This window comes from Myodes glareolus, chromosome 1 (assembly GCF_982192425.1).
Source record: "Myodes glareolus chromosome 1, mMyoGla1.1, whole genome shotgun sequence".
Classification (NCBI taxonomy): domain Eukaryota; kingdom Metazoa; phylum Chordata; class Mammalia; order Rodentia; family Cricetidae; genus Myodes; species Myodes glareolus.
Genome location: NC_142026.1, coordinates 64158967 through 64182003, shown reverse-complemented (window position 1 = coordinate 64182003; position 23037 = coordinate 64158967). Strand labels below are relative to the sequence as shown.

General features: G+C 55.0%; 2 protein-coding genes across 5 annotated transcripts; one reads left to right on the top strand and one right to left on the bottom strand.

The window, feature by feature from the left end:
* Window positions 1–201: 201 nt before the first annotated feature.
* Window positions 202–14721, top strand: Ercc2 (ERCC excision repair 2, TFIIH core complex helicase subunit). 2 transcript variants are annotated; one of them, XM_085693482.1, is made up of 24 exons: window positions 202–303; window positions 527–626; window positions 4015–4092; window positions 4169–4231; window positions 4371–4484; window positions 5435–5551; window positions 5639–5755; window positions 6077–6200; window positions 6294–6390; window positions 6483–6616; window positions 6721–6889; window positions 7371–7489; window positions 9208–9277; window positions 9357–9426; window positions 9508–9609; window positions 10685–10748; window positions 11131–11252; window positions 12193–12285; window positions 12369–12441; window positions 12601–12671; window positions 12760–12903; window positions 13021–13164; window positions 13370–13500; window positions 13851–14721. In XM_085693482.1, the coding sequence occupies exons 1-23, from the start codon at window positions 299–301 to the stop codon at window positions 13460–13462; spliced, it is 2283 nt and encodes a 760-aa protein (XP_085549608.1). In that variant the 5' UTR covers window positions 202–298; the 3' UTR covers window positions 13463–13500; window positions 13851–14721. The 2 variants fall into 2 exon arrangements, with proteins under 2 accessions (XP_085549608.1, XP_085549607.1); XM_085693481.1 differs by having other exon boundaries at window positions 13370–14721.
* Window positions 13534–22838, bottom strand: Klc3 (kinesin light chain 3). Of its 3 annotated transcripts, none has more exons than XM_087908416.1 (13): window positions 22743–22838; window positions 18036–18301; window positions 16978–17208; window positions 16413–16482; window positions 15837–16056; window positions 15451–15538; window positions 15269–15370; window positions 14819–14992; window positions 14412–14502; window positions 14294–14334; window positions 14104–14210; window positions 13920–13983; window positions 13534–13751 (listed from the first exon to the last, which is right to left on the bottom strand). In XM_087908416.1, the coding sequence occupies exons 2-13, from the start codon at window positions 18291–18293 to the stop codon at window positions 13680–13682; spliced, it is 1518 nt and encodes a 505-aa protein (XP_087764542.1). In that variant the 5' UTR covers window positions 18294–18301; window positions 22743–22838; the 3' UTR covers window positions 13534–13679. The 3 variants fall into 3 exon arrangements, with proteins under 3 accessions (XP_087764542.1, XP_085549615.1, XP_087764543.1); XM_085693489.1 differs by lacking the exon at window positions 22743–22838 and adding an exon at window positions 22456–22477; XM_087908417.1 differs by lacking the exon at window positions 22743–22838 and adding an exon at window positions 18572–18660.
* Between the last annotated feature and the right edge of the window lie 199 nt (window positions 22839–23037).

The window sequence follows — 23037 nt, the reverse complement described above, 5'->3', positions numbered from 1 at the left end:
TGTTTACTATTTCGACAACCAGGACAGAATCTGGAAGAGCTAACGTCAAGGAGCTGGAACGATCTCTCGGCTCTCTTCTACCTTCTGTTCCCCGTCGTCGGCGATCCTCGGCGATGCCTCGGGCACCACCTCTTCCCGGGGCCCGCCCTCTCGCCTCCATGCGCACGCGCCAATCTTCTGATTGGCGGAGTGACGGGCAGGCTCAGCCAATAGGATCGTGAGGAAGGTGGTGCTCTAAGATCACGCCCCCTTGTTGAATATTCATGAAGCGGGCGAGTGGACGCCGGGGCAAGCCGCCATGAAGTGAGAAGCGGGGGTTGGGGGAGAACGGTCTTCGCTGCGGTGGGCGATGGGGCGGCCGGTGGGCGTCGCCGGGGCCGGGGCCGGGGCGCGGCGCGGAGAGGCTGCGGAGACCGGCCCGGGTGGCTTCGGGGTCCGTGGCGGGGAGACGCTGCGGGGGCGGGCGGGCGGCACGGAGGCCGGGGTTGCCCGAGAGCACAGGGCACCGACGCTTCGCCGCCGCCAGGCTCAACGTGGACGGGCTGCTGGTCTACTTCCCGTACGACTACATCTACCCGGAGCAGTTCTCCTACATGCTGGAGCTGAAGCGTACGCTGGACGCCAAGGTGGGTGACGGAACCCCCGGTGCTCTCTTTTGCACGCCCGTGGCTCTCTAGCTAACGTTCTGGTCAGGGGCCGGGCACGTTGGCCCAGTCCTGCAGTCCCAGCATGCTGTGAAGCCCAGGCAGGAGCATCGCTGCGAGTTTTGAGATCAGCCTGGGCTGACCCGAGTTTGAAGGCCATCCTGGCTTTCATAGTGGGTTCCAGGCTAGCCAGGGCGTCTCTGCTTCCAATAATAACTAGGTAATTTGGGGAGGGAGGGTTGTAGTTCAGTTGGTAGAATGTTTGCCTAGCATACTCGAATCTCAACACTTAGTTAACCGATGCATGCGTGTAACCCTTGCCCTGGGGAAGCTGAGGCAGGAGAATCAGTGGGAATTTGCAGCTGGCTAGCCAGGGCTATATAATAAGGCTTTTTATATATTTATTTATTTTTGGTTTTTCGAGATAGGGCTTCTCTGTAGATTTAGAGCCTGTCCTGGAACTAGCTCTTGTAGACCAGGCTAGCCTCGAACTCACAGAGATCTACCTGCCTCTGCCTCCCGAATACTGGGATTAAAGGCGTGCGCCACTACCACCCGGGTATAATAAGACTTTTAAAAATATAAATAGTAGGGATCGCTGTGATGACTTAGTAGGTGAAGTGTTTGCTGTACGAGTGTAGAGTTGGATCCCAGGGACCAGATAAAAGTAGAGGGAAAAAAACCATCTCCACAAAGTTAGTTGTCCTATGACCTTGACCTAGTTACCCACAAACATACATCATGCACACACACACACACACACACAGCTAATTATTGTAGTAACAGATTTGATAGTAGAATCAAGGCTGAGTCTTAGGGACACAGGGGCTTTTTTTTTTTTTTTTTTTTTTTTTTTTTGTCAGCCTGGTTTGGAAACCAAGATCCAAGTGCTGTGCACTCTTGGTCACATCATTTAAGCTCTTGCTACAGTTTCAACACCTGTCAATGATGGCTGTGCTTCTCTAGGGAGGAGCACTAGAGATGCAGTTTGGTTGGTCCGTGCACCAGGCCCTGGTTTCATTTCCAGCACAGTGTAAAGCTAAGCTCGTAATCCCAGCACTCAGAACATGGAGGCAAGGGGATCAAAATTCATTCTCTGGTACAATAGTGTGAGGGGACCAGGCATGGTGGGGCATGCCTTTAATTATAGCACTCCAGAGCAGAGACAGTAGGAGCCCTGTGTCTACAGCCTGGGCTACATAGAGAGTACCTGTTCCGTAGAAAGAATTGAAACAATGTGCTGGGCCTGCACCTCCAGCTACACCAGAGTCCTCTCTTTCCTTTCTGTTATGCAACGAGACCTCACTAACTTGCCCAGACTTACTTTACAGCCCAAGCAGACACTGAATTTAGCAGCCCTCCTACCTTAGGGCCCTGTTTTGAGGAAGAAAAAGCTAATGTGTTGGAGATCATCCTGGGGTATATGAGACCATGCCTGATGAGGGCACTGGAGAGGCAGCTCAGTGCTTAGGAAGACTTGCTGCCCTTCTAGAGGACCCAGTTCCATTACCCATGCCAGTGACCGCCACTCACACACCAGCTGTGACTTCAGCTCCAGGGGATCCAGCAGCCTCTTCTACTTGTGCAGACTGCATACACATAGCATACACACATACAAGTTATTTTTTTGAAGATGGAGCTGGTGATTGCCTTCCTAGGTTGTTGTGAGGATTGTGCCAATTCACACATAAAAGGCAGCAGTTTCCAACTCAGGGTGGTTTGTTTGCTTGTTTGTTTGTTTTTTAAGAGATTTATTTATTGTGAATACAGTGCTCTGCCTGGAACAGCAGCCAGTGCTCTTAACTGACACTCCTTTTTGTTTCTTTGGTGTGTGTTTGCTGGGAATTGAACCGACATGCTAGGCAAAGTACCCTCAGCTCAAGCTACATCCTAGTCCTCTCTTGCCTTTTTGTATGAGACAGGACATCACTAAATTGTCCAGGTTAGCTCTGTAGCCCAGGCTGACGCTGATCTTAACAGTCCCTCTGCCTTAAGTTCCTGGGTAGCTTGGGTGACAGGTTTTCATAGACTGACTGGTGTTGACACATGGAGGCCGTTTGGTGTGTTTGCAGTCAACGAAGGTGAAGGGAAGGGGCTCGGTATGTTGAGGTCAGAGGACAACCTTGTGAACTCGGTTGTCTCTTCCTACTTTTGTGTGGGTTGATGAGACACAGGCTGTCCGGCTTGGTGACAACCACCTTTACGTGCTGAGCTATCTCCACAACCCTGAACACAAGCATCCTTTCCTTTTCTCTTTCTTTCTTTTTTAAGTTTCATTTATTAAATGTATAGTGTTCTGGGCACCAGATCTCATTACAGATGGGTGTGAGCCACCATGTGGTTACTGGGAGTTGAACTCAGGACCTCCTGAAGAGCAGTTAGTGCTCTTAACCTCTGAGCCATCTCTCCAGCCCACAAACTTTCTTTTTTTAAAAAAAAGAAAAAAAAGATTTATTTATTATGTATAGTGTTCAGCCTCAATGTATGCCTGCAGGCCAGAAGAGGGGACCATATCTCATTACAGATGGTTGTCAGCTGCCATGTGATTGCTGGGAATTGAACTCAGGACCTCTTGTATTGAGGAGATCAGGAGTGCTCTTAACCTCTGAGCCATCTCTCCAGCCCCCCACAAACTTTCTTTAAATTTTTTTTTTAATTTACTTATTTATTGAGAGTGTGTGTATCCATGCTATGGTATGCATGAGGAGGTCAGAGGACAACTTCTGAGAGGCAATTGGTTCTTTCCTTCTGTAGGTCCTGGGGATTGAACTCGGGATCAGGCTTGACCACAGGTGCCTTTACCTGCTAAACCATTTCTCTGACCCACAATTCTATTAATTCATTCATTCTTTCTTTCCTTTCTTTTTTTTTTTTTTTTGGCTTTGTTCTTTCGATACACAGTTTCTCTGTGTAACATCTCTGACTATCCTGGAACTTAATCTGGAGACCAGGCTGGCCTGGAACTCACAGAGATCCGCCTGCCTCTGTCTCCCTAATGCTGGGATTATAAAGACGTGTGCCACCACCACCCAGCAGTCCTCACAGTCTTGCTCCAAGTAAGAGCTATAGAGGCGCTTAGAAGCAGGGGTGCTGTGACCTGGAGAGGTGAAGGTTCTTACCTTCTGTTGCTCAGCAAGGACAGTGAAATAGGGCTCAGTCTGTAATCCCAGTACTCAATTCTTGGGGTGAAAATTAAGAATGAAAAATAAACTCGAGCAAAAGGAGAAGCAGAGCTCCTGGGACTCTGATGGCAGTTCCACCGTTGTGTATGTTGTGATCCCAGGTAGTAGCGTGTCAGGGAGGTTCCCAGAGTTTATGTCCTTGGGGTTCTGATAGCCTGTGTCTTGTTCCTTTTGTGCCCAACTTTCAGGGTCATGGGGTACTGGAGATGCCCTCAGGCACTGGGAAGACAGTATCCTTGCTGGCACTGATAGTGGCTTACCAGAGGGTAAGTGACCGTCCTGAGTGTCCAGACTGGGGAGTGGGGAAGGGCTGCATGGGGCTGAGCCGATTGTCACCCACAGGCTTTTCCACTGGAGGTGACCAAACTTATCTACTGCTCACGGACTGTGCCAGAGATTGAGAAGGTGTGCAGTGTGGACGAACCCCATGCTCTGTCCCCTCCCCTGGGCCTTGGTGATCCCCAGTTGCTGCCCTCACTGGCCTGCTGGGCAGGGGCTTATGCATGTCCTGAGGGCCCCACCCAATGTTCCTATGTCTAAGCAGGTCATAGAAGAGCTTCGCAAGCTGCTCAATTTCTATGAGCAGCAGGAAGGGGAGAAGCTGCCGTTCTTAGGACTGGCTCTGAGCTCGAGAAAGAACCTGTGCATTCATCCCGAGGTGAGACCTGGGCCTCACCCTCAGTCCTGGGCTCCCCAGTCCAAGCCCCAGAGACAACCCTTTGCCAGTGTGAGGTAGCCACCAATGGAACACCTCTTTCAGTTGTTAGGTCCTGGCTCATTCGAGCTCAGAAACTGCTTGAGTGTCACATTCAGAATTTCACATTGGACCTATGGGACAGGTCAGAGTCTATGGGAGCTTAAGTTAATTACAGATGATTGTGAGCCAATGTGTGGTTGGTGAGAATTGAACTCAGAACCTCTAGAAGAGCATCCAGTGCTCTTAACCTCTGAGCCATCTCTCCAGCCCTGTCTAGCTTGATTTCTAGAGAAACTTAGGATTTTAATTTTTAAGCACAACACACACACACACATACACATATTGTGTGTGTATGTGTGTGCGTGCTGGGAAGTGGGAGTATATGCCCAGTGCACATGTATGGAGCTCAGAGGACAACTTGTGCAAGTCTGTTCTGTTCTCTTCACTGTGTGAATCCCAAGGATTGAAATCAGGTTGTCAGGCCCACTGAGCCATCCAGCTGGCCCTCTGGTTGGTTGTACTGTGCTATAGATTGCCCCTGGGGCTTTGTGTGTGCTCTCGCAAGCCCTCTGCCTACCATTGAGCTATGCTCCCAGCTCCCTTTCACGTTTTATTGTGAGGTCGGCCCTTGGTTTGAACCCAGGCTTCCTGAGTGTGCAGTCCTCCTGCTTCAGCTGTCTTAGTAACTACTGGGATTGCCATGCCCAGCTCTGGGGCAGTTTTGAACCTTAGCAGTGGTCCCACTCTGACATTTCTGCAGGAAGTGCTTTTAACTAATAGTAGATCAGGTCTAGTTGCCCAGAAACCCCAGCTGACATGCCACTCCAGGTGTCCGAGTTTGGAGGACTGGGTTGGCATAACTCTCGTGACTATCTCCTGACTCTGTTGTAAGTTGTCCCCTGAACCCTCAGGTGACACCACTGCGCTTTGGGAAGGACGTGGATGGCAAGTGCCACAGCCTCACAGCCTCATATGTGCGTGCCCAATACCAGCAGGATGCCAGCCTGCCTCACTGCCGCTTCTATGAGGTATAGGGAAGGGCCCGGGCCAGGGAGGATAGAGACTCACTGAACAGCAGCTGGCCCTGACCCTGCCATCCTCTGGCCTTGCTCCAGGAATTTGATACCCATGGACGTCAGGTGCCTCTCTCTGCTGGCATCTACAACCTGGATGACCTGAAGGCCCTAGGGCAGCGGCAGGGCTGGTGCCCCTACTTCCTGGCTCGATACTCGGTGAAGAGTTGTTTTGTTCTATTCTGAGGCAGGATCTCATTTGTAGCCCAGGCTGGCCTCAAACTTGGAATAACTCTACCTCGGGTTCTCAGATGTGGGGGGTCATAGACATGGGACTGTGCCTGCCTGTCTATCAGCTCATCTGTCTGCTTGCGTCTGTTGTCCTGATGCCTGGGCCATCTGTCTCCATCCTACTTCCTCTGTTTATGCCTTGTCTGGGTGGTCCTGTCTATCTGTCCATCCATCTGCTGTGAACCTGGGAAGAAGTGGTATGGGGCGGGGCAGCAGGGCCCAGGGCAACCTTTCCCTCCATATGCCCAGATCCTGCATGCCAACGTGGTGGTTTACAGCTACCACTACCTCCTGGACCCCAAGATTGCGGACCTGGTGTCCAAAGAGCTGGCTCGCAAGGCTGTTGTGGTCTTCGATGAAGCCCACAACATCGGTGAGGAGAGTGCCAGGGTGTGCAGACAGTGGCAGCCCCTCTGCCCCGCCCCCAAGCCTGGCTGAGCCCAACTCTCTCTGCTTTCCTCCCTAGACAATGTCTGCATTGATTCCATGAGTGTCAATCTCACCCGCAGAACTCTGGACCGCTGCCAGAGCAACTTAGACACCCTGCAGAAGACCGTGCTCAGGTGCCCGCTCTGCTCCTGCTCCGTATGCTGTGTCTGCCTTAGTGACCCTAGACACCTGCCCCATTCCAGCTCCTGTCCCGTGTCCCCATCAGGATCAAGGAGACAGATGAGCAGCGGCTGCGGGACGAGTACCGGCGCCTGGTGGAGGGGCTGCGGGAGGCCAGTGCAGCACGGGAGACAGATGCCCACCTAGCCAACCCTGTGCTGCCCGACGAGGTGCTGCAGGGTGAGCCATGACCCACCCACCTCCGCCCCTCATAACGCCCCTCAGTCATTCATACTCATACAGAATGAGTCAGTTCTGTACCAGCTGACTCATTGTCCCTGCAGAGGCGGTGCCAGGCTCCATCCGCACTGCGGAGCACTTTCTGGGCTTCCTGCGGCGGCTGCTGGAGTATGTCAAGTGGCGGCTGCGGGTGCAGCATGTGGTGCAGGAGAGTCCACCCGCCTTCCTGAGCGGCCTGGCCCAGCGCGTGTGCATCCAGCGCAAGCCCCTCAGGTGAGGCCCGCAGTGGGACTATAGGTCCAGACCGTGCGCTGGTGATAGGGGTCAGGTCAGAGCTGGGTGTGGAGGGAGTCCGTGGAGCCCTGAGGTCAGTTATTCTTGACAGTGAACACTGCAGGACTACCTGGTGCTTCTGCAGCTGTGTGTCCCTGTGTGTGTAGAGGGGCAGGTGGAGGAGTTACAGTCTCTGTGAGCCTGGGAAAAGTGTGTGCGGCTGTTTGTCTTTGAGCATGGGGGTCCATGATACTGGCTGAGGAGTGTGGCAGGACAGAAGCGGAGTGACTATTGGCCATGGGTCTTGCTTGACAAGAATTTGCATACAGGCGGTGAACATGTGTACGTGGTGGTGTTGTGTGCCATCCTGGAGTGGTAGCTCTGGGTATCTTGCACAGTGTGGGGACAGGCTGGCCACAAACGATGCTCAGGTGTCCAGGGAAACAGGTGGCTTCCCTCTCTCGACCCCATCGCTTCTCAGGTTCTGTGCTGAGCGCCTGCGGTCCCTGCTGCACACCTTGGAGATTGCTGACCTGGCCGACTTCTCCCCGCTCACACTCCTTGCTAACTTCGCCACTCTTGTCAGCACTTATGCCAAGGGTAAGTTCCCCTCTTGCCTCTGCTGGGCCCTGACAGGACGATGTGGGGGCCCAGCCAAGTTGGGTGGGGTATTAGAGGTTCTGGGAATTTGAGCTATTTTGAGGGCCCTGGGGTGCCATGCAATGTTCCTGAGTGAGTGAGCCCCATGTCCAGATCCACACATCCTTCTGACTGCAGAGTGGAGAAAGCGGGTGGGCAGTGGTGTGACACGGGCCAGGGGGTGCTGTGGGGTCAGCTCCCCTTCAACTGGGTGAGGAGTCCTCGTGTGTGATGAGGGTGCTGGGTGCCATAGCAGGCTCTAACAAGGGATGTACGTGGTAAGGTTGTTGTTTACAAGGTTCCCCTAGTAGAGAGGTGGGGCCATAGACCCTGGGGACAGGAAAAGAGGCTTAGGGGGAGCTATGGAAAGAAGAGGCCAGGGTGTAGAAGCATGGCACTGGGCATGAAGACTTTGAGGGAAAGGATGTAAGCTGATACACAGAGGCAGAGGGGGACATTCCTGGTTTGTTTGGTTTTTTAGTTTTTAGTTTTTTTTGTTTGTTTGTTGTTTGTTTTTTGGGATTAAAGACGTGCATTACCACTGCTCAGCCAGAGGGGGACATTCTGGAGGCTTTTGCTTGGTGTCCATGTGCCGCCCTGCCCCCAGCTTTACACTGAGTTTTTAAGCTTATCCCTAGGGATTACTACTGTAGCCAGGAAACCAGGTCAGCTGGCATCCTGCAGCTGGACCAGCCTCCGAAGGATACCCCGCCATCAGCACCACCCCAGGGCTATTGGCAGCTGTCTGCTTCCTTCTGCTTTCAGCCCTCACTGAGCCCCTTCTCTTGGCCTTCACTGTTCTCCCTGCCCCCTCCTACCAATACTCCACATTCTCGCTTGAAACCTCCTTCCCTGCACCCCCCATCATCTCCCCATCCCCTTAGCTCTCAGAAAATCACCACCGCCCACCCCTTGCTGGGCCTGCCCCTTCCTCTGTCACAGCGGAGTCTCTGTTCACTGGCTCCCCAGGGGAAGGGGAGCCCTTGTGGGTGAGACCGAGGCTGTGTTGGTCACTGCTGTGTCCTCACACAATACGACACAGGACCTGATCATTTCTTGCCAAGTGAAACAATCTGTGAATGTGATCATTTGTTCAGTCAACAAAGGCCGGCCCTGTGGAAACAGTAGGGTCTACCAGAGCCACCGCTCCACCATCCACCACCCCCCACACACACACATAGCCTGGGGGCTAGGAGCAAAGATCAGTCCAGAAGGAGATACTAGGAAGTGTGGCAGTGCTTGGAGGAGGAGCAGCACTGGCCACCCAGGGTGCCTCTGGAGCAAGGACTCAAAGGACCCAGTGGGCCTGGGGGATGGAGCTGACACGGCCGCTGGGAGCAAGGGTACCCTGCAGAGTCCACGGGCACATTTCTGGTTATGGGAGGAGGGACTTGAGGTTCCACAGTGTCTTCCTGGCTGCAGTGTGGGGAGCAGGGATGGGTGAGGCGAGGGGAGCAGAGCTGCCTGGGAAAGGGTGGTCCTGACCTCCCTGCAGGAATTGCAGGGAAGCCCTGGCTCACGCTGCTTCCACATCTGAGCATTGGCACAGCCCAGTCATGGTCTGGCCGTGCAGAGGAGTGGGCAGGCTGTGGCTGTCGTGCATTCTGGTGCCTGGTTCTGCACTTGGATGGTGAGCGTCCGGGGTGACCACAAGACTCACCAGCCTCCTTCTCTACCAGGTTTTACCATTATCATCGAGCCCTTTGACGACAGGACCCCCACCATCGCCAACCCCATCCTGCACTTCAGGTGAGATGCTACCCTGTGTGGATGGGACAGGCCTTGGCCCCCACCCTCTGCCCTGTGTGACTGCTGTGTTGTCCCACAGTTGTATGGACGCCTCCTTGGCCATCAAACCTGTGTTTGAACGCTTTCAGTCTGTCATCATCACCTCTGGGGTAAGGACTCCGTGCTGTTGCTCCATGGGGGTCCTGGTTCCTGCCCCATCCTGCTGAGGTCTCCCTTGCTGTCTGTTGTAGACACTGTCCCCACTGGACATCTACCCCAAGATCCTGGACTTCCACCCTGTCACAATGGCAACCTTCACCATGACGCTGGCCCGAGTCTGCCTCTGCCCAATGGTGAGTGAGTGAGACAGGTGGGGGGCAGCCAGCTGCTCAGCTGGGGCTCAGTGGCGCCTGGGAGGGCTTCTTCCCAACAACCTGGGCTGTAGTGCTTAGGCACCCATGCAAAGTATACACTGGGCAGTGCAGGCCTGGTGCTTGGTCATCATTCTGGTCAGAGTGAGTTTGCTATGTGCCATCTGGCTGTGACTTGGGTAATGCGCCTCTCTGAAGCCTGGGGCAGGGCTGTGTCCTCTCACCTCCTGGCCTCTGCCTTGGAGTTTAGAGCCCTGCAAGGTGCTACGCGTGTTCGCCCCACAGTTCGTGCGTCACATGCAGCCAACTGTGACTGGGGTGCTGCCTGGCACAGAATCAGACACTTTAACCCTTATGCAAGGTGTGTAGCCCAATTGCATGCTTGCGGAGCACGAACTGTGTGGAGGGCCGCGCCAGAAGGACAAGCCTGTCTGCAGGCCTCTCTTAGCAGCAGGGTTAGGCGGCTGTGTTCAGAGCTGTGGGCTTTGGGAACATAACCTCTGGCCACCATCACTGTCATGGTGAACTGGGGAGGGTTGCCAATGGGTGTGTGCTGTGGTGACCTGTGTTCTGGAACTACCTAAGGCTGATGTGTAGCTTTGCTTAGAAACACAGAGGTCCCTTCCCTGGGGCTTGTTGCTGTGTGGCTGTAGGCCAGTAACTCACGGCTGAGCTCCAGGCATTTGCCCAAGCAGAAGCAACCATAGGCTTAGGGTCATCTAATCCACTGTCTGCATGAGCCTTTCTTGAGCCCGGGCCTTATTTCATATAGTGCTAGCCTAGCACACAGCAGGCCTTGGGGTCCATGCCCAGCAGTACATACACGAGGTGTGGTGAAGCCGGCCTGTGAAGCTTGGGAAGTGGGCAGGAGGACCAGGAGTTCAGGATCACCTTGGTTATACAGAACTTAGAGGTTGGGGAACAGCCTTCATGGGCTTGGGAGGATGGGTAGCCTCAGTGAGGCTCCTAGTCTAAAGCCAGCCTGGGCTACATGAGACACTGAAAAGGGCCGTTTGGCTGCCGCGTGTGTCACAAAATCTTCACTCTGACTCTCCAGATCATTGGCCGTGGTAATGACCAGGTGGCCATCAGCTCCAAATTTGAGACCAGGGAAGATATTGGTGAGTCACCTGTGGGCTTGGTTGGGGTAGGTCTCGGGTAGGTGAGGGGTGCTGCCATACCAGGACCCCAGCCCCTGTGGCTAACACAGACCTTCTTCCTACCCTCAGCAGGCTCACTGTGGGTTGGGCTTCCCATGGGTCTCTGCACCACCAGGCACATTACTGAGGCTCAACACATAGCACAGGGCCCTTGGGACATTAGGCCCTGGAAGAAACACAGCTACTTCTATAGGTTTCTTGTGCTGTGACTTGTCATATGGCCTTGATGAACCTCAGGGGTGGCAGACAGCCCTCTAATAGCCTTGGGAAGAGGAGTCGGGGATATAGGTCTGTAGCCTCAGTGGGCACCAGGAATGGATTCACTCCATCCCCCTCTCCCTAGCTGTAATCCGCAACTATGGCAACCTGCTGCTGGAGATGTCTGCTGTGGTCCCCGACGGCATTGTGGCCTTCTTTACCAGCTACCAATACATGGAAAGCACTGTGGCCTCCTGGTATGAGCAGGTAGGTGCGCGAAGCCACCGCTGCCCAAACCCTCAGCTTTGCTCTTGCTGTGGGCTTCAGTCCTCATGTTTCCACTGGTGACACGTGGCACAGGACAGGACAGTGGTACTACCAGCACCCCACCCGTTCCCACCAGAAGCCTACAGGATCTTCAGTGCTTCCCTCCACCAGAGGGGCCACCCACCCCACCTCTGGGGCACGCATGCTGCAGACTAAGTAGGCCTGGGGCCAGTGCGGGGAGAAGCAGGGTCTCTGGGGAGTTAGGCTGGACCAGAACTCCTGTTCAGGAGCTCTCCTAAGTGTGTGGATGAGGCCGTGGGAATTCTGGTCCCCCAGGGGTACAGGGCCTGTTGGCCTTCTGTCTTGTGACTGCATTGAGCCCTGCTCTCAGGCCTAGGTTTGAACAGGCACTGTAGACTGTGGCTGTGGCTTGGGTTTAGTTCAGTGGGAGAGCAAGTGTGTAGGCCGCTGTTGCAGTCGATCCCTAACACTGAAGAAAAACAATAGAGATTTGATGGCCTGGGGTCTTGAGGTTGTAGGTTCTTAACTATGCTCGGAGGCACCTTAGACTCATCTTCTGAACTTGGTGAGATAGGGTGGAGGTGTATTTTTCATAAAGAGCTCTCTCACTGAGCTGCATGGGTAACTTGACTGGTGCTCTGGACCCTGTGATCTGTCCTGGGCAGCCTGACTTTTGCCTCAGTCCCTTAGCATTGCAGTGACAGATACTAACTTTCAGGATAACCCTGGTTGGTCCTGCTTCCTCCAGTAGCTGCTCTGGGCCCTGTGCCCACCTTCTTGGTTGGTTATCGGCTCCCACTTTGGGCTGCCAAAGAGGTTGGACATCTGGGGCTCCAGAGAGGGATCTCCATGGGAAGCCACAGCAGTGGGCTGAAACAGGATGCTTGGCCCTGTGGCCTGACCTGCCTGTCACCCCCAGGGCATCCTTGAGAACATCCAGAGGAACAAGCTGCTCTTCATTGAGACCCAGGATGGGGCAGAGACCAGTGTGGCCCTGGAAAAGTACCAGGAGGTGGGTGCCTGGGACAGGCAGGGGATGCCAGCTGCCAACAGATGAATGGAAAGGGGCTGAGGTGACTGCCTCCACTTCCCTAGGCATGCGAAAACGGCCGTGGGGCCATTCTGCTCTCAGTGGCTCGGGGCAAAGTGTCAGAAGGGATTGACTTTGGTGAGTGGACCTGCCCACCCTGCCATGGCTGCTCCCTTGGGGGAGCACTGAGCATGCAGAGGGTTCCTGTCCTGTCCCCTTTCCACACCATGGGGGCGACCCTAAGCATACCCTAGCACCAGCCCAGGATGCACTGTAACCCTGCTGTCCTGCCCCCAGTGCATCACTATGGGCGGGCTGTGATCATGTTTGGAGTCCCCTATGTCTACACCCAGAGCCGAATTCTCAAGGTGAGTTGGGGAGCAGTGGAGTCTGAAGGGGGGCATCATACATGGGAAAGGCTAGCTCCCTACCTTAGACTCCTCCCTCATCCCCCAGGCCCGACTAGAGTACCTGCGGGACCAGTTCCAGATCCGCGAGAATGACTTTCTCACCTTTGATGCCATGCGCCATGCAGCCCAGTGTGTGGGTCGTGCCATCAGGGGCAAAACAGACTATGGTCTCATGGTCTTTGCTGACAAGGTGGAGCTCAGGGCGCTTCTGGGCACCCCAGCCTAGCCAATCCCACTTCATCACAGGGACAGGGTGATGGGCAGCCTGGGTTCCAACTTGGGTTTGCTGTCCCCTCCCTCCTCACAGCGGTTTGCTCGGGCCGACAAGCGTGGGAAGCTGCCTCGATGGATCCAGGAGCACCTGACTGACTCTAACCTCAACCTGACGGTGGACGAGGGTGTGCAGGTCGCCAAGTACTTCCTGCGGCAGATGGCACAGCCCTTCCACAGGGTGAGCCCTTAGCCCCATGCCTCTTCTCCCTCCCAGGTGCATGTTTTTCCTAGTCACCTCAGGGACCCCATAGCCAGGAAGGGAGAGTGGTCAGCCTGGGGACACTGATGAGAGAGTCCTAGTGTCCTCTTCTTAGTGTAGCCATGCACTCCGGTCATGTTGATATGTGCAGTTTGACACCTGTCCTTTACCTCTGTTCCCTCAGGAAGATCAGCTGGGCCTGTCACTGCTCAGTCTGGAGCAGCTGCAGTCAGAGGAGACACTACAGCGGATCGAGCAGATCGCGCAGCAGCTCTGAGCACAGGACTGTGGGTGACACCCATGGCTCTGCAGGAGGTGCTGGAAGGTCCCAGGACCCTCAGGCGAATACCCAGACCAGTGTACAGCCTTTAATTACAGGGAGGATAGCAGGGTCCCGATCCACAGGTGCCACCAAGGCAGGGCACCAGATAACCACACCACCGGCCCGCCCTTCCCTGATTCCTGAGCAGCTGTGGCCACTGCAGCCAGTCCACTTAGCGCGGGCTCAAGTCCTCGGTGCTGGCGCTGAGGGTCCGAGAGGCCTCACTCAAGTGCCGGGTTGAGAGCTGGGGGCAGGCACAGGAGTGGTCAGAGTTCCTTTCCAACTGACACTGGGGCCACGTCATACCCCTACCCACTCACTCACCCCTATCTTGAGTCCCCAGGAGGAAGCTCCACCTTTCCTGTCTTGTTGAGCCTGCCCGCAGCACCCTGCTCTATCACTGGCCCCTCACCTGCGTCCTGGCAGCCCTTGGACCATCCACGTTCAGCATGTTGAGTGACATGGCTCTCTTCATCCTTCAGAGGAGGACGAGAGGACAAGAGTGAGTCAGGAAGGACTGCAGGGCCTTGGCTCTGACAGAGTCACAGACAGGCACCAGGAAGGTTGACAGGCTGCTGACCAAACCCAGCACTCACCCTGCAGCCCCTGCCAAGCCCTCCCTTCGGAGGCGGGAAACCAGCTTCTCACTACCCCGCCGGATGGACTCTCGGAACTTGGAGAAGGAGCTGCTTCTGCGCAGGACCTGAGGAGGACACAGTGACATGTGGGGACATGGTGGGCCCACCCAGACCAGGCCCACAAGGACCCAGGGTAGAGCCTGCGTACCTGCTGCTGTGCATCACCTGCTGTGCCTGCATGGGGGGCACCTGTGGAACAGGGACATGGTTAGTGGGGTAACAAGCGCCACACAGGAGGGTAGGCAGGAGCAGTGGGGTGGGCTCACCAAGTGGGGCAGGCAGGGCCTCCTGGCTGAGGATCTCCTTGTACAGCTCCTCTGCCTGCTGGTACTTGTTCTGTTTCAGGTAGGCTGAGGCCTGCGGGAAGGGCAGGGGCAGGGCGTGGGCATCTTGCTTAGGCCTGGGAACTTCTCAGACCTGCCCGCCTTCCCCAGCATCCTGCCTCAGCTGACTACAGAGCAGACACCATACCAGAACCGTCCCTGCTCCACCCTGTGCCTTGGTCCTCCTACCTCAGTGCGTGAAATGTTAGGGGCATCTGCTATGACAATAAAGCCTGACACAGGCTCCTGTGAACTGGGTTTCTCTCCTGTTTTTCTGTACTGAGGGACCTGCAGCAGTAGGAGGTCCCCTACCCACAGTGCTCCGTGGGCAGGACCCACCGATGCCTCACCAGGTTGCTCTTGGTCTTGGCCACGTTGGGGTCCTGCGGCCCCCCCAGGGCCTCGTAGATGCTCAGGGCCCGTGCGTAGTGCCGCTCCACGTCCTGGAACTTGCCCTGGTTCTGGCAGAGCAAGGCCAGGTTGTTGAGCTGCTTGGCCACATCAGGGTGGTCGGCACCGAGGACCTGGGATGCACACAAACCTTATCCGTCACATAGGGTGGCCCATGAGATGCCACAGGTTAGCATGGCAGGTGGGAGTGCTGCCATGTCAGAGGTCATGGGGTCTTAGAGTATAAGGTGGGTCAGGAGGTCAAATTCAGGATGGCACTTAAGCTCATCAGGGTGACAGATTGCAACGGTACTCTGGGCTCATATGGGAGAAACTGCCACCAAATGCATGGTGCACCAAGGGTTATGGCTTGTGGAACCAGTGACAGGGCAAAGGACTGGGTGCAGCACCTTCTCACGGATCTCCAGGGCACGCTGGCACAGGGGCTCTGCCTCCCGGTAACGTCCACGTTTCCCGTAGAGGACAGCCAGGTTGTTGAGGGTGGCGGCCACCTGCAGGGGGAGAGTTAGCCAAGGCAGAGGGCCCGTGCAGCCCCCCCTCCCAAGCCTGCCCTCCCTGAATTGCTGCTCACTGCAGGGTGTTCAGGCCCTAGCGTCTGCTCTCGGATTTGTAGGGCGTCGTGAAGAAGGTCCGTGGCTTCCTTGTACTTGTTCTGGTCCCTGCAGAACAGGGATTGAAGGCTGGGTTAAGTTGGGGTCACCAGCTGGACTGAGCCAGGACTGCCTGGCATCTTTCAGGGGACTCCTCGTCCTCCCACATGACTGGTTCCCACACTGTCTCACGTCCCTGGCTCGCCCTGGTATCCAGACTCTGAGTCTTGCCACCTCTCCAGATCTCTGTTCATTTTGTTATCCTGTGCCTTCCCCATTCTGTTCCCACTCAGATGCCTTGTCATAGGATCGTTCAGTGTACCCCACCACCGCAGATGGGGCCCCTCCAACAAGCCACAACCCTCACCTGTATACCAGTGCCAGGATGTTAAGCATAGTGGCCACGTCAGGGTGGCAGTGGCCTGAGCTTCGCTCCAGGTCCTCCAAGGCCTGACGACATAGTGGTACTGCCACCTCGTAGCGGCACTGGCTAGCGTACTGGATCACCAGGTTGTGCAGAGTCCTCAGGCGAGCTGGGATCTCATAACCACCCTGTTGCGCGGCTGCAGCTCCAGCTGCCTCGGGACCTGGGGGAGGTGGTGTGGAATCCCCCACTGCAGCCTCAGCCTGCACCCCACATTCACCTCAGCCTGCACCCCACTGCCACCTCTTGCACTAGGGCCTTGTGCAAGACATGGGGATTACAAGAATCTAACCGGCTGGTGGGATGTTAGGTGCCAGAACCGAACCTGCCTAACTTCCCAGCTTCCAACCTCCCTGCTAACTAGAGCCATCTGCTTCATCTTCCAGACCCTGCCCTCCCCTCCCCATGCCCTTCTCAGAGGCCTTGACATCCCTTAGGTCAAGGCTCCCGCCCCAGACTTAGCCTGTAGTCCTGGATGACTACCCTCTGATATTATGCCCAGGGCTCCCACACACCCACCTTTCCTTTCCTCCTCTTCACTGGGGAACAGAGAAGCCAGGCTGTCTCTGCGAGGGGGGGACTCGGGCCTCTGTGGGGAAGAGGAAAGAGTAGTTCCCAGAACAGCAAGTGTCAGTGCCCTGAAGCTACTTCAGGCTTGCCTGTGTAGCTCTGTTGTCTAGGGTAGGGGCTCACTGTAGACCAGGCTGACCTTGAACTCAAAGAGATGCACCTGCCTCTGCCTCCTGAATGCTGGGATTAAGGGCTTGCCACCATGCCAGTCTTCGGGAGAGTCTCACTATGTAGCCCAGGCTGACCTCAAACTCATAACATCCTCCCTCCAGCCTCAGCCACACTAGCTCTGAGTTTGACAGAGGTGTGGGCCAGGAGTCTTAGAGACTACATTTGAGGTGGGGAAGACACAGGATTTTATGGGAGCATTGAGGGGACTTTGGAAGCTCAAAAGGGTGTGCGGATTTGGGGATTCCACATGTATGTGAAGGGTTATGGGGTACTAAGAAAGGCCTGAGGGTCTCCAGGGGTTCTGGGAAGGGCTGTGTGCCCCCTCCTCACCCACCCCTGGTACCTGGCTCTCCTCGGGTGGGTCATACTGCCGCAGCTGACCCAGGAACTGGAGATGGCTCTTCTCCTCCTCCAGCTGGGCCACAGCCTCCTCACTGGCCCGTAGTCGCCTCTGTGTCTCCTCTAGCTCCTCTCGAAGCCATGTGTTCTCTTGGGCTAGCCTCCGCGCCTGCGCACGCAGCCTCTGCTTCTCGGCCTCTAGCACACCCACATGTGCGGACAGGGCCAGCAGCACCTGCGAAGCACTGGGTTCATGAGGAGGAGTGGGTGCAGGGTGCGTCCCTGTACAGCCCCACCCCAGCCCAGGCTTCACATCAGGCCAGACACACTCATTCTACACAGCTTCCCCAGATTCTGAAGACAACCCCTGATTTCAATCCAGTTATGCATAGGGTTAATTCCTGTTCTGCCTATTTAACCCAGCGCCTGCCTAAAATTCATCTGTAAATAACAGGGACATAATTCAGTGGTAGAACCCCTGCCTAGAATCCCCCAGTGAGGGGCTGGGGTGTGGCTCAGTGGAAGAGCCTCTGCCTAGAATCCCCCAGTGAGGAACTGGGGGTGTGGCTTGGTTATAGAGCCCCTGCCTACCATGAGTGAAACTCAGGGTTCCATTCATAATGGAAACCCCAAACTCCCTCCAGGACCAAGTTCTACAGGAGAACCACATATGGCACACACTAAAATCTCATTCCTAATGCTTGCCAGGGAAGCAATCTGACCTGCAGTCCCTCCTTGGAGGCCTGGCTCCTCCAGACCTCCTACTACCTATACTTACTCCCCTGCATTATGATCCCTCATCCCTGGACCTCCCCCACCAGGGCTGACCATACATACACACATACAGAAAGAGAGAGACAGACAGACAGACACTTCTTATCCCTGGGCCTCCCCAACCAGGCCTGACCCTATATACACATACACACAGAGAAAGAGAGACAGACAGACAGACAGACTTCTGATCTGTCTCATCCTGAGCCTCCCCACCAGGCCACACACACACACACACCCCTCATCATCCCTGGTCCTTCTCTCTCTTGAGCCCCTCGTGGTCCCACATACCTGGGCCTCGCCCAGCCCCAGCTCGATGGCCTCCAGCGAGTGGTTCACGACCTGTTGCTTCTCCTCCAGCAGCTCCCCTCCAGCCACAGGGCCCGGTCCAGCCAGAGCCTCCGCCAAGTGCCCAGCTAGACTGTAGTGCTCAGCCCGCAGGGCCTCCAGCCCCTGTACAACCTGTCGCGTCTGCCGCACCAGTTCCTCGGGGTTCAGGCGCTCTGGGCCCAGCCCTGTGCTTCCGGGGGCTGCCACCTGCACAGACATGGCTGCTCCTGGGGGCGGTGAGGTTGAGGGAGTCACCGTCTGAGCCACACAGACTCACAGCTTCTCTTTGGTCCAGCCATCCCCCTGCCCACCCATCCTGGCTAGCTCCCTGTCCCTGAGCCCTTTCCACCCCAGGCAGTCTTCGTTGGGGAACATTCTCCTCTACCTTTGCAAACCCAGGGCTCTACCCTGAGGACAACTCTAAACTGAGCCTAATTAGCTAAGAATACTAACAGCTCTTTCCCAGTGCCCCCTCCACCCCGCCTCACTCCGCTCACCTGGCCCGGCCCCCCACCCAGGTCCCCAGACACCCTAGCTCAGAGCTCCCAGCCTGCTAAGCGCCCTGGGACCGGAGGCGCCACCTCTGTCAGGCTGGGGGGCGGGGCATGTGGAGGCGGCAGGCTCCTGGTGAGCTCATTCTTAGGGTGTTTTTGTCAGGAACCAGTCAGGCCACTGAGGGGGGGTAGAGGGGAGGGATGAGGGATGGAGCCCTGAAAGCAGAGAAGTAGAGCATAGAGCCTGGAGGTGGGGTGGGGGTGTCTAAGAGAACCTGAAAGTTCGCTCCTGAGCTCGGCAAGACCTTGAGGGACCAGGACCAGGGTCCCAACCACAGCAGCCAAGTTCCACAGCGCAGGGGTGGATGGGACACACCTATGATAGCCATGGCTCACTGATGGCAGTGGCCATGTGACACCTCGGCTGCTTAAGGGGTGAGGGGTCACCAAGTGAGGTTTTGTGTGTGTATATGCCGGAAACCGAGTCAGGGGCAGAGACGGTGAATCTCACAGACACACACTTCTCAAACACACGTCAGCAAACACAAAACCCCTTTCTCATCCCTATTTGTTTGTTTGTTTGTTTGTTTGCTTGTTTGTTTTTAGGCAGGGTCTCACTATGTACCCCAGACTAGGCTAGAACTCACAGAAACCCATCCTTCCTGTCTCCAGAGGCCAGGATTAGAGGGATGTGCCACCACACCTAGCCTTTTTTTTTTTTTTTTTTAATTTTTTAAGGTGGGGTCTTATGTGCCCAGACTGGTCTTGACTTTGTTATAAAATTGAAGATGACCTTAAACAACATGAACCACCACACTTCACGTATGGGGTCCTGGGGATGAACCAGGTCCCAGACATGCTATGCACGCCCAGGGAGGGCATGCTAGGCAAGCATTCTAATCAACCAAGTCCCATCCTAGGTCCTTCTTAAAGACACAGTGGCAGACAGACTCCCATCTCAAACACAGCTCAATCAATGCACGCTCCCTTTTCACACGCCCACACGCCCTCTCTAAACAAACACGCCAACATGTATTACCTCATTAGAAAGACAACACAGGAAAAGGAACAACGGGAGAGAAATACAGCAAAATATACATTCCCATCTTAGAAAACACACCACACTTTCTCCTTTTTGGAACACAGCTCAGAGTCGGGCACGGCAGCACACACCCCTAAGTCTGGCACTAGAGGCTGAGGGAGGAGGATCCTAGGCTGAGAACCCATGAACTCTGTTTTTAAAAAAGAAAAAATCGGAACTGGAGCGATGACTCAGGGGTTAAGAGCACAGCCACCTCTAGTGGGCCCTGATACCCACTTCTGCCATAAATGCAAACATGAGCACTCATATACATGAAATAAATAAAATCTTTAAAAAAAAGAAAGAAAAACTAGAGAGATGGCTCAGTGGTTACCAGCCCTTGTTGCTCTTGCAGAGGACCTGCACCCATACGGCATACGGTGGCTCCCAACCTGTACACCTGGCCTCCATGGGCATTGCACACATTTGGACATATGGTACACATGCATGCATGCAGAAAAATACTCATGTACATAAAATAAAAATAAATCTTAAAAGAAAAGGTGGATGTTGGGGACACAGCTAGTATAGCCAAGGCCCTGGCTTCCATCCCTTGTACCAAAAGGGAAAAAAAAAGTTGAGAGACGGGCATGTGTTGCAGACCTGAGATCTGGGCTCTCCAGAGGCAGAAGGTCAAGAGTTCAAAGCCATCTTTGGTTAAACCTTCCTGCCTCCACCTCCCAAGGGCTGGTTACAGGCAGACAGCACCAATCTAGGGCTCTGTTTTTAAACAGGGTCTCAGGCGGTTCAAGATGTCCTCAAAGTTACTATGTACTCAGGCTGGCCTCATTCCAGAAGCAATCCTGTCTTCACATCACAATGGCTAAGATGAGAGGTGTGTCTCAAGTTCTGACTGTCCTGGACCGTGCTCTGTAGACCAGGCTCGCCTCAGACTCACAGAAATCCTCCTGCCTCTGCCTTCTGAGTGCTGGGATTAAAGGCGTGCACCACCACCGCCTGGTTTAAGGCACATAATTTTAAGAGCGATAATCCTCCGACTGAGTCCCCACCCTGACCCCAGTTTCCTCTGGTGATCCTGGTGCTGCCAAAAACAGCCTCTTCCATGTCTCAGCCTCGCAAGCAGCTCATGCTGGAGAATTCGCCCAGAAAGATCAAACTTTAAACGTAAACGAGTGTAGTTTCTACTCAGTGGGTGTCATTTTCAAACGTTTGTCAAAATCCTAATTCTAAAAGTTCGAGGCCAGCCTGGTCTACAGAGAAACCCTGTCTCGAAAAACCAAAACAAACAAAAGATATCACAGGTGTGTGTGGAACCCATGTAGGTGCATCCTCCAAAGCCACAGAAGTGGTCAGTCTCTGTGGCCCCCAGCATGGCCAGTGTCACACTTCTCATCCCATGGCACAATCTCAAGCCCAGCTGAGTCCAAAACCCAGACGCAGCCTCCCCTACACCACAGCCAGATACCCACCCAACATCCACAGGGACAGCCGCAGCTTAGCCACAGCCATCTGCCACTCCGGCTGTCCCCAGGACTCCCAGGAGCACCACAGACAGTCTTAACACAAGTGCAGAACCAGCCCAGTGATAACCACGGCCAGCCTTCCATGAGCCATTGCCCCACAGAGGAGCATCTTGTCACACTGTGTGTGTGCGTGCACACACACACACACACACACTCCACAGCCACAAGTGAGCTTTCGGCTGCACTCCTGCTGGTCCATAAAGCAGGCAGCAGCATGCACACGCATGCACACACCACCTATGCAAACCCCAACTTGCAGACACAATCGCACGCATGCCCCCACACCTCTGTATCAGGGACACACAACCAGAGTGACAACAGTCAGTCTGTGACAGTCACATATCACTGACACAATTCCACACACTCCATCCCCACCACCACGCAACACCTTGATCCAACACCATAAGAGATTCGCTCCCTGCCACATGCATAAATCATCCACAAGTACCGAGCTGACCACAGACTCAGCATCACAGTCACACACGCTAAGGAGTGTGTACAGTCCACACCTAACACACATAGGATAGACACACAATCAGGGTCACCCACATTCACTCTGTCTGTCCCCAACATCGGATGGCATAGTAGCTCATCTCCCTTTTACACTTGTATCCACAATCTGACTCTCTTCCTTATTAAAAAATTATATATAATTTGGGCAGTGGTGGCATGCGGCTTTAACCCCAGCATTTGGGTTAAAGAGAGTTCCAGGACAGCCAGGGCTATGCAGAGAAACCCTGTCTCAAAAAACAACAACAACAAAAATATTTATATTTATATGTATAGTCAGGGTCTCTCTATGCCCCCCTCGCTGGCCTGGGATTGACTGTGTAGCCCAGGTTGGCCTTGAGCCCAGAGATCCACCAGTCTCAGCTTAGGAGTGTTATGATTAAAGTCAAAAGACAACTTCTGGGATTCGGTTGCCTTGTGAGCATCATGATGCCTGGTCTTTAACACTTTCTTCCTTTGCATACTTTTTGTGTGTACAGACGTGCATGGAACATCAGAGGACAACTTGCAACTTGAGGGAGTCAGTTCTTTCCTCCCATCTTGTAAATCTTGGGGATCAAATTCAAGAAGTCAGGCTTGGCAGCAAGCACCTTTACCCGCTGAGCCATCTTGCTGGCCCTCTTTCCTTTTCTTTTTCCTCTCTCTTTGACATTGATACCCACAATCTGTCCTTCTGTCTCTCTCTCTCTTCAGAAAGGGCCTCACTACGTAGCCCAGACTGGCCTTCAACTTCGCTCCTCCTGCCTCAGTATCTCCAGTTCGCCATGCTTGCCTGACACACTCTTTTGCACACGCCGCGGAGGGTCCCTTACCATGCATGTCTTGCACTCGCAGGCTGCAGCCGGAGACCCTCTGACAGCCCGGCGACCCTCCGATAGCCCGGCCAGCTCCTCCCCACTGCTGCGGGGACCCCGAACCCGACTCCGCGTCACAAGGCCCCGCCCCGCCCCCAGCTGTTTTTCTAGCCGGCTGGTCGGGGCGGGGCGGGGCCCTCAGGGACCCCGAAACTCATCCCCGACGCCAGGCCCGCAGCCCCCTCTCCATCCCCGCGGCCCCCTCAGGGACCCCGCAGCGGCTGCCGCCGATCCCTCGCACCCACCTGGTGGCTGCAGATCCGAACCGCCTCGCTGCACGGAAACACCGCTGCTCCCGCAGCGCCGCCGCCGCCGGTCCCGGCGACTCTTCGGGAGGGCGGGCCAGGAAGAGGCCACGCCCACACAGGTGCGCTGGTCACGCCCGCCGCCGCACACTGAGAGACAGCACTTTCCAAACTTTATTTGGGGACTGCGAGAGGGCTCAGGCGGTATAGGTGCTTGCCACCAAGCCTGAGGACCTGAGTTCGATCCCTGGGACCTTCAGGGTGGAAGACGACCCAGGAGTTGTCTTTTGACTTC

Bases quoted from the DNA above. Each gene is read 5' to 3' on its own strand.
- Ercc2 (XM_085693482.1), top strand. The intron at 4,232-4,370 runs GTGTGCAGTGTG...ATGTCTAAGCAG, and splicing joins CTGTGCCAGAGATTGAGAAG to GTCATAGAAGAGCTTCGCAA. The intron at 4,485-5,434 runs GTGAGACCTGGG...CTGAACCCTCAG, and splicing joins ACCTGTGCATTCATCCCGAG to GTGACACCACTGCGCTTTGG.
- Klc3 (XM_085693489.1), bottom strand. The intron at 15,539-15,836 runs GTGAGGGTTGTG...CCTGTTCTGCAG, and splicing joins ATCCTGGCACTGGTATACAG to GGACCAGAACAAGTACAAGG. The intron at 14,503-14,818 runs GTGAGGCATCGG...CCCTTCCCGCAG, and splicing joins CCAAGACCAAGAGCAACCTG to GCCTCAGCCTACCTGAAACA.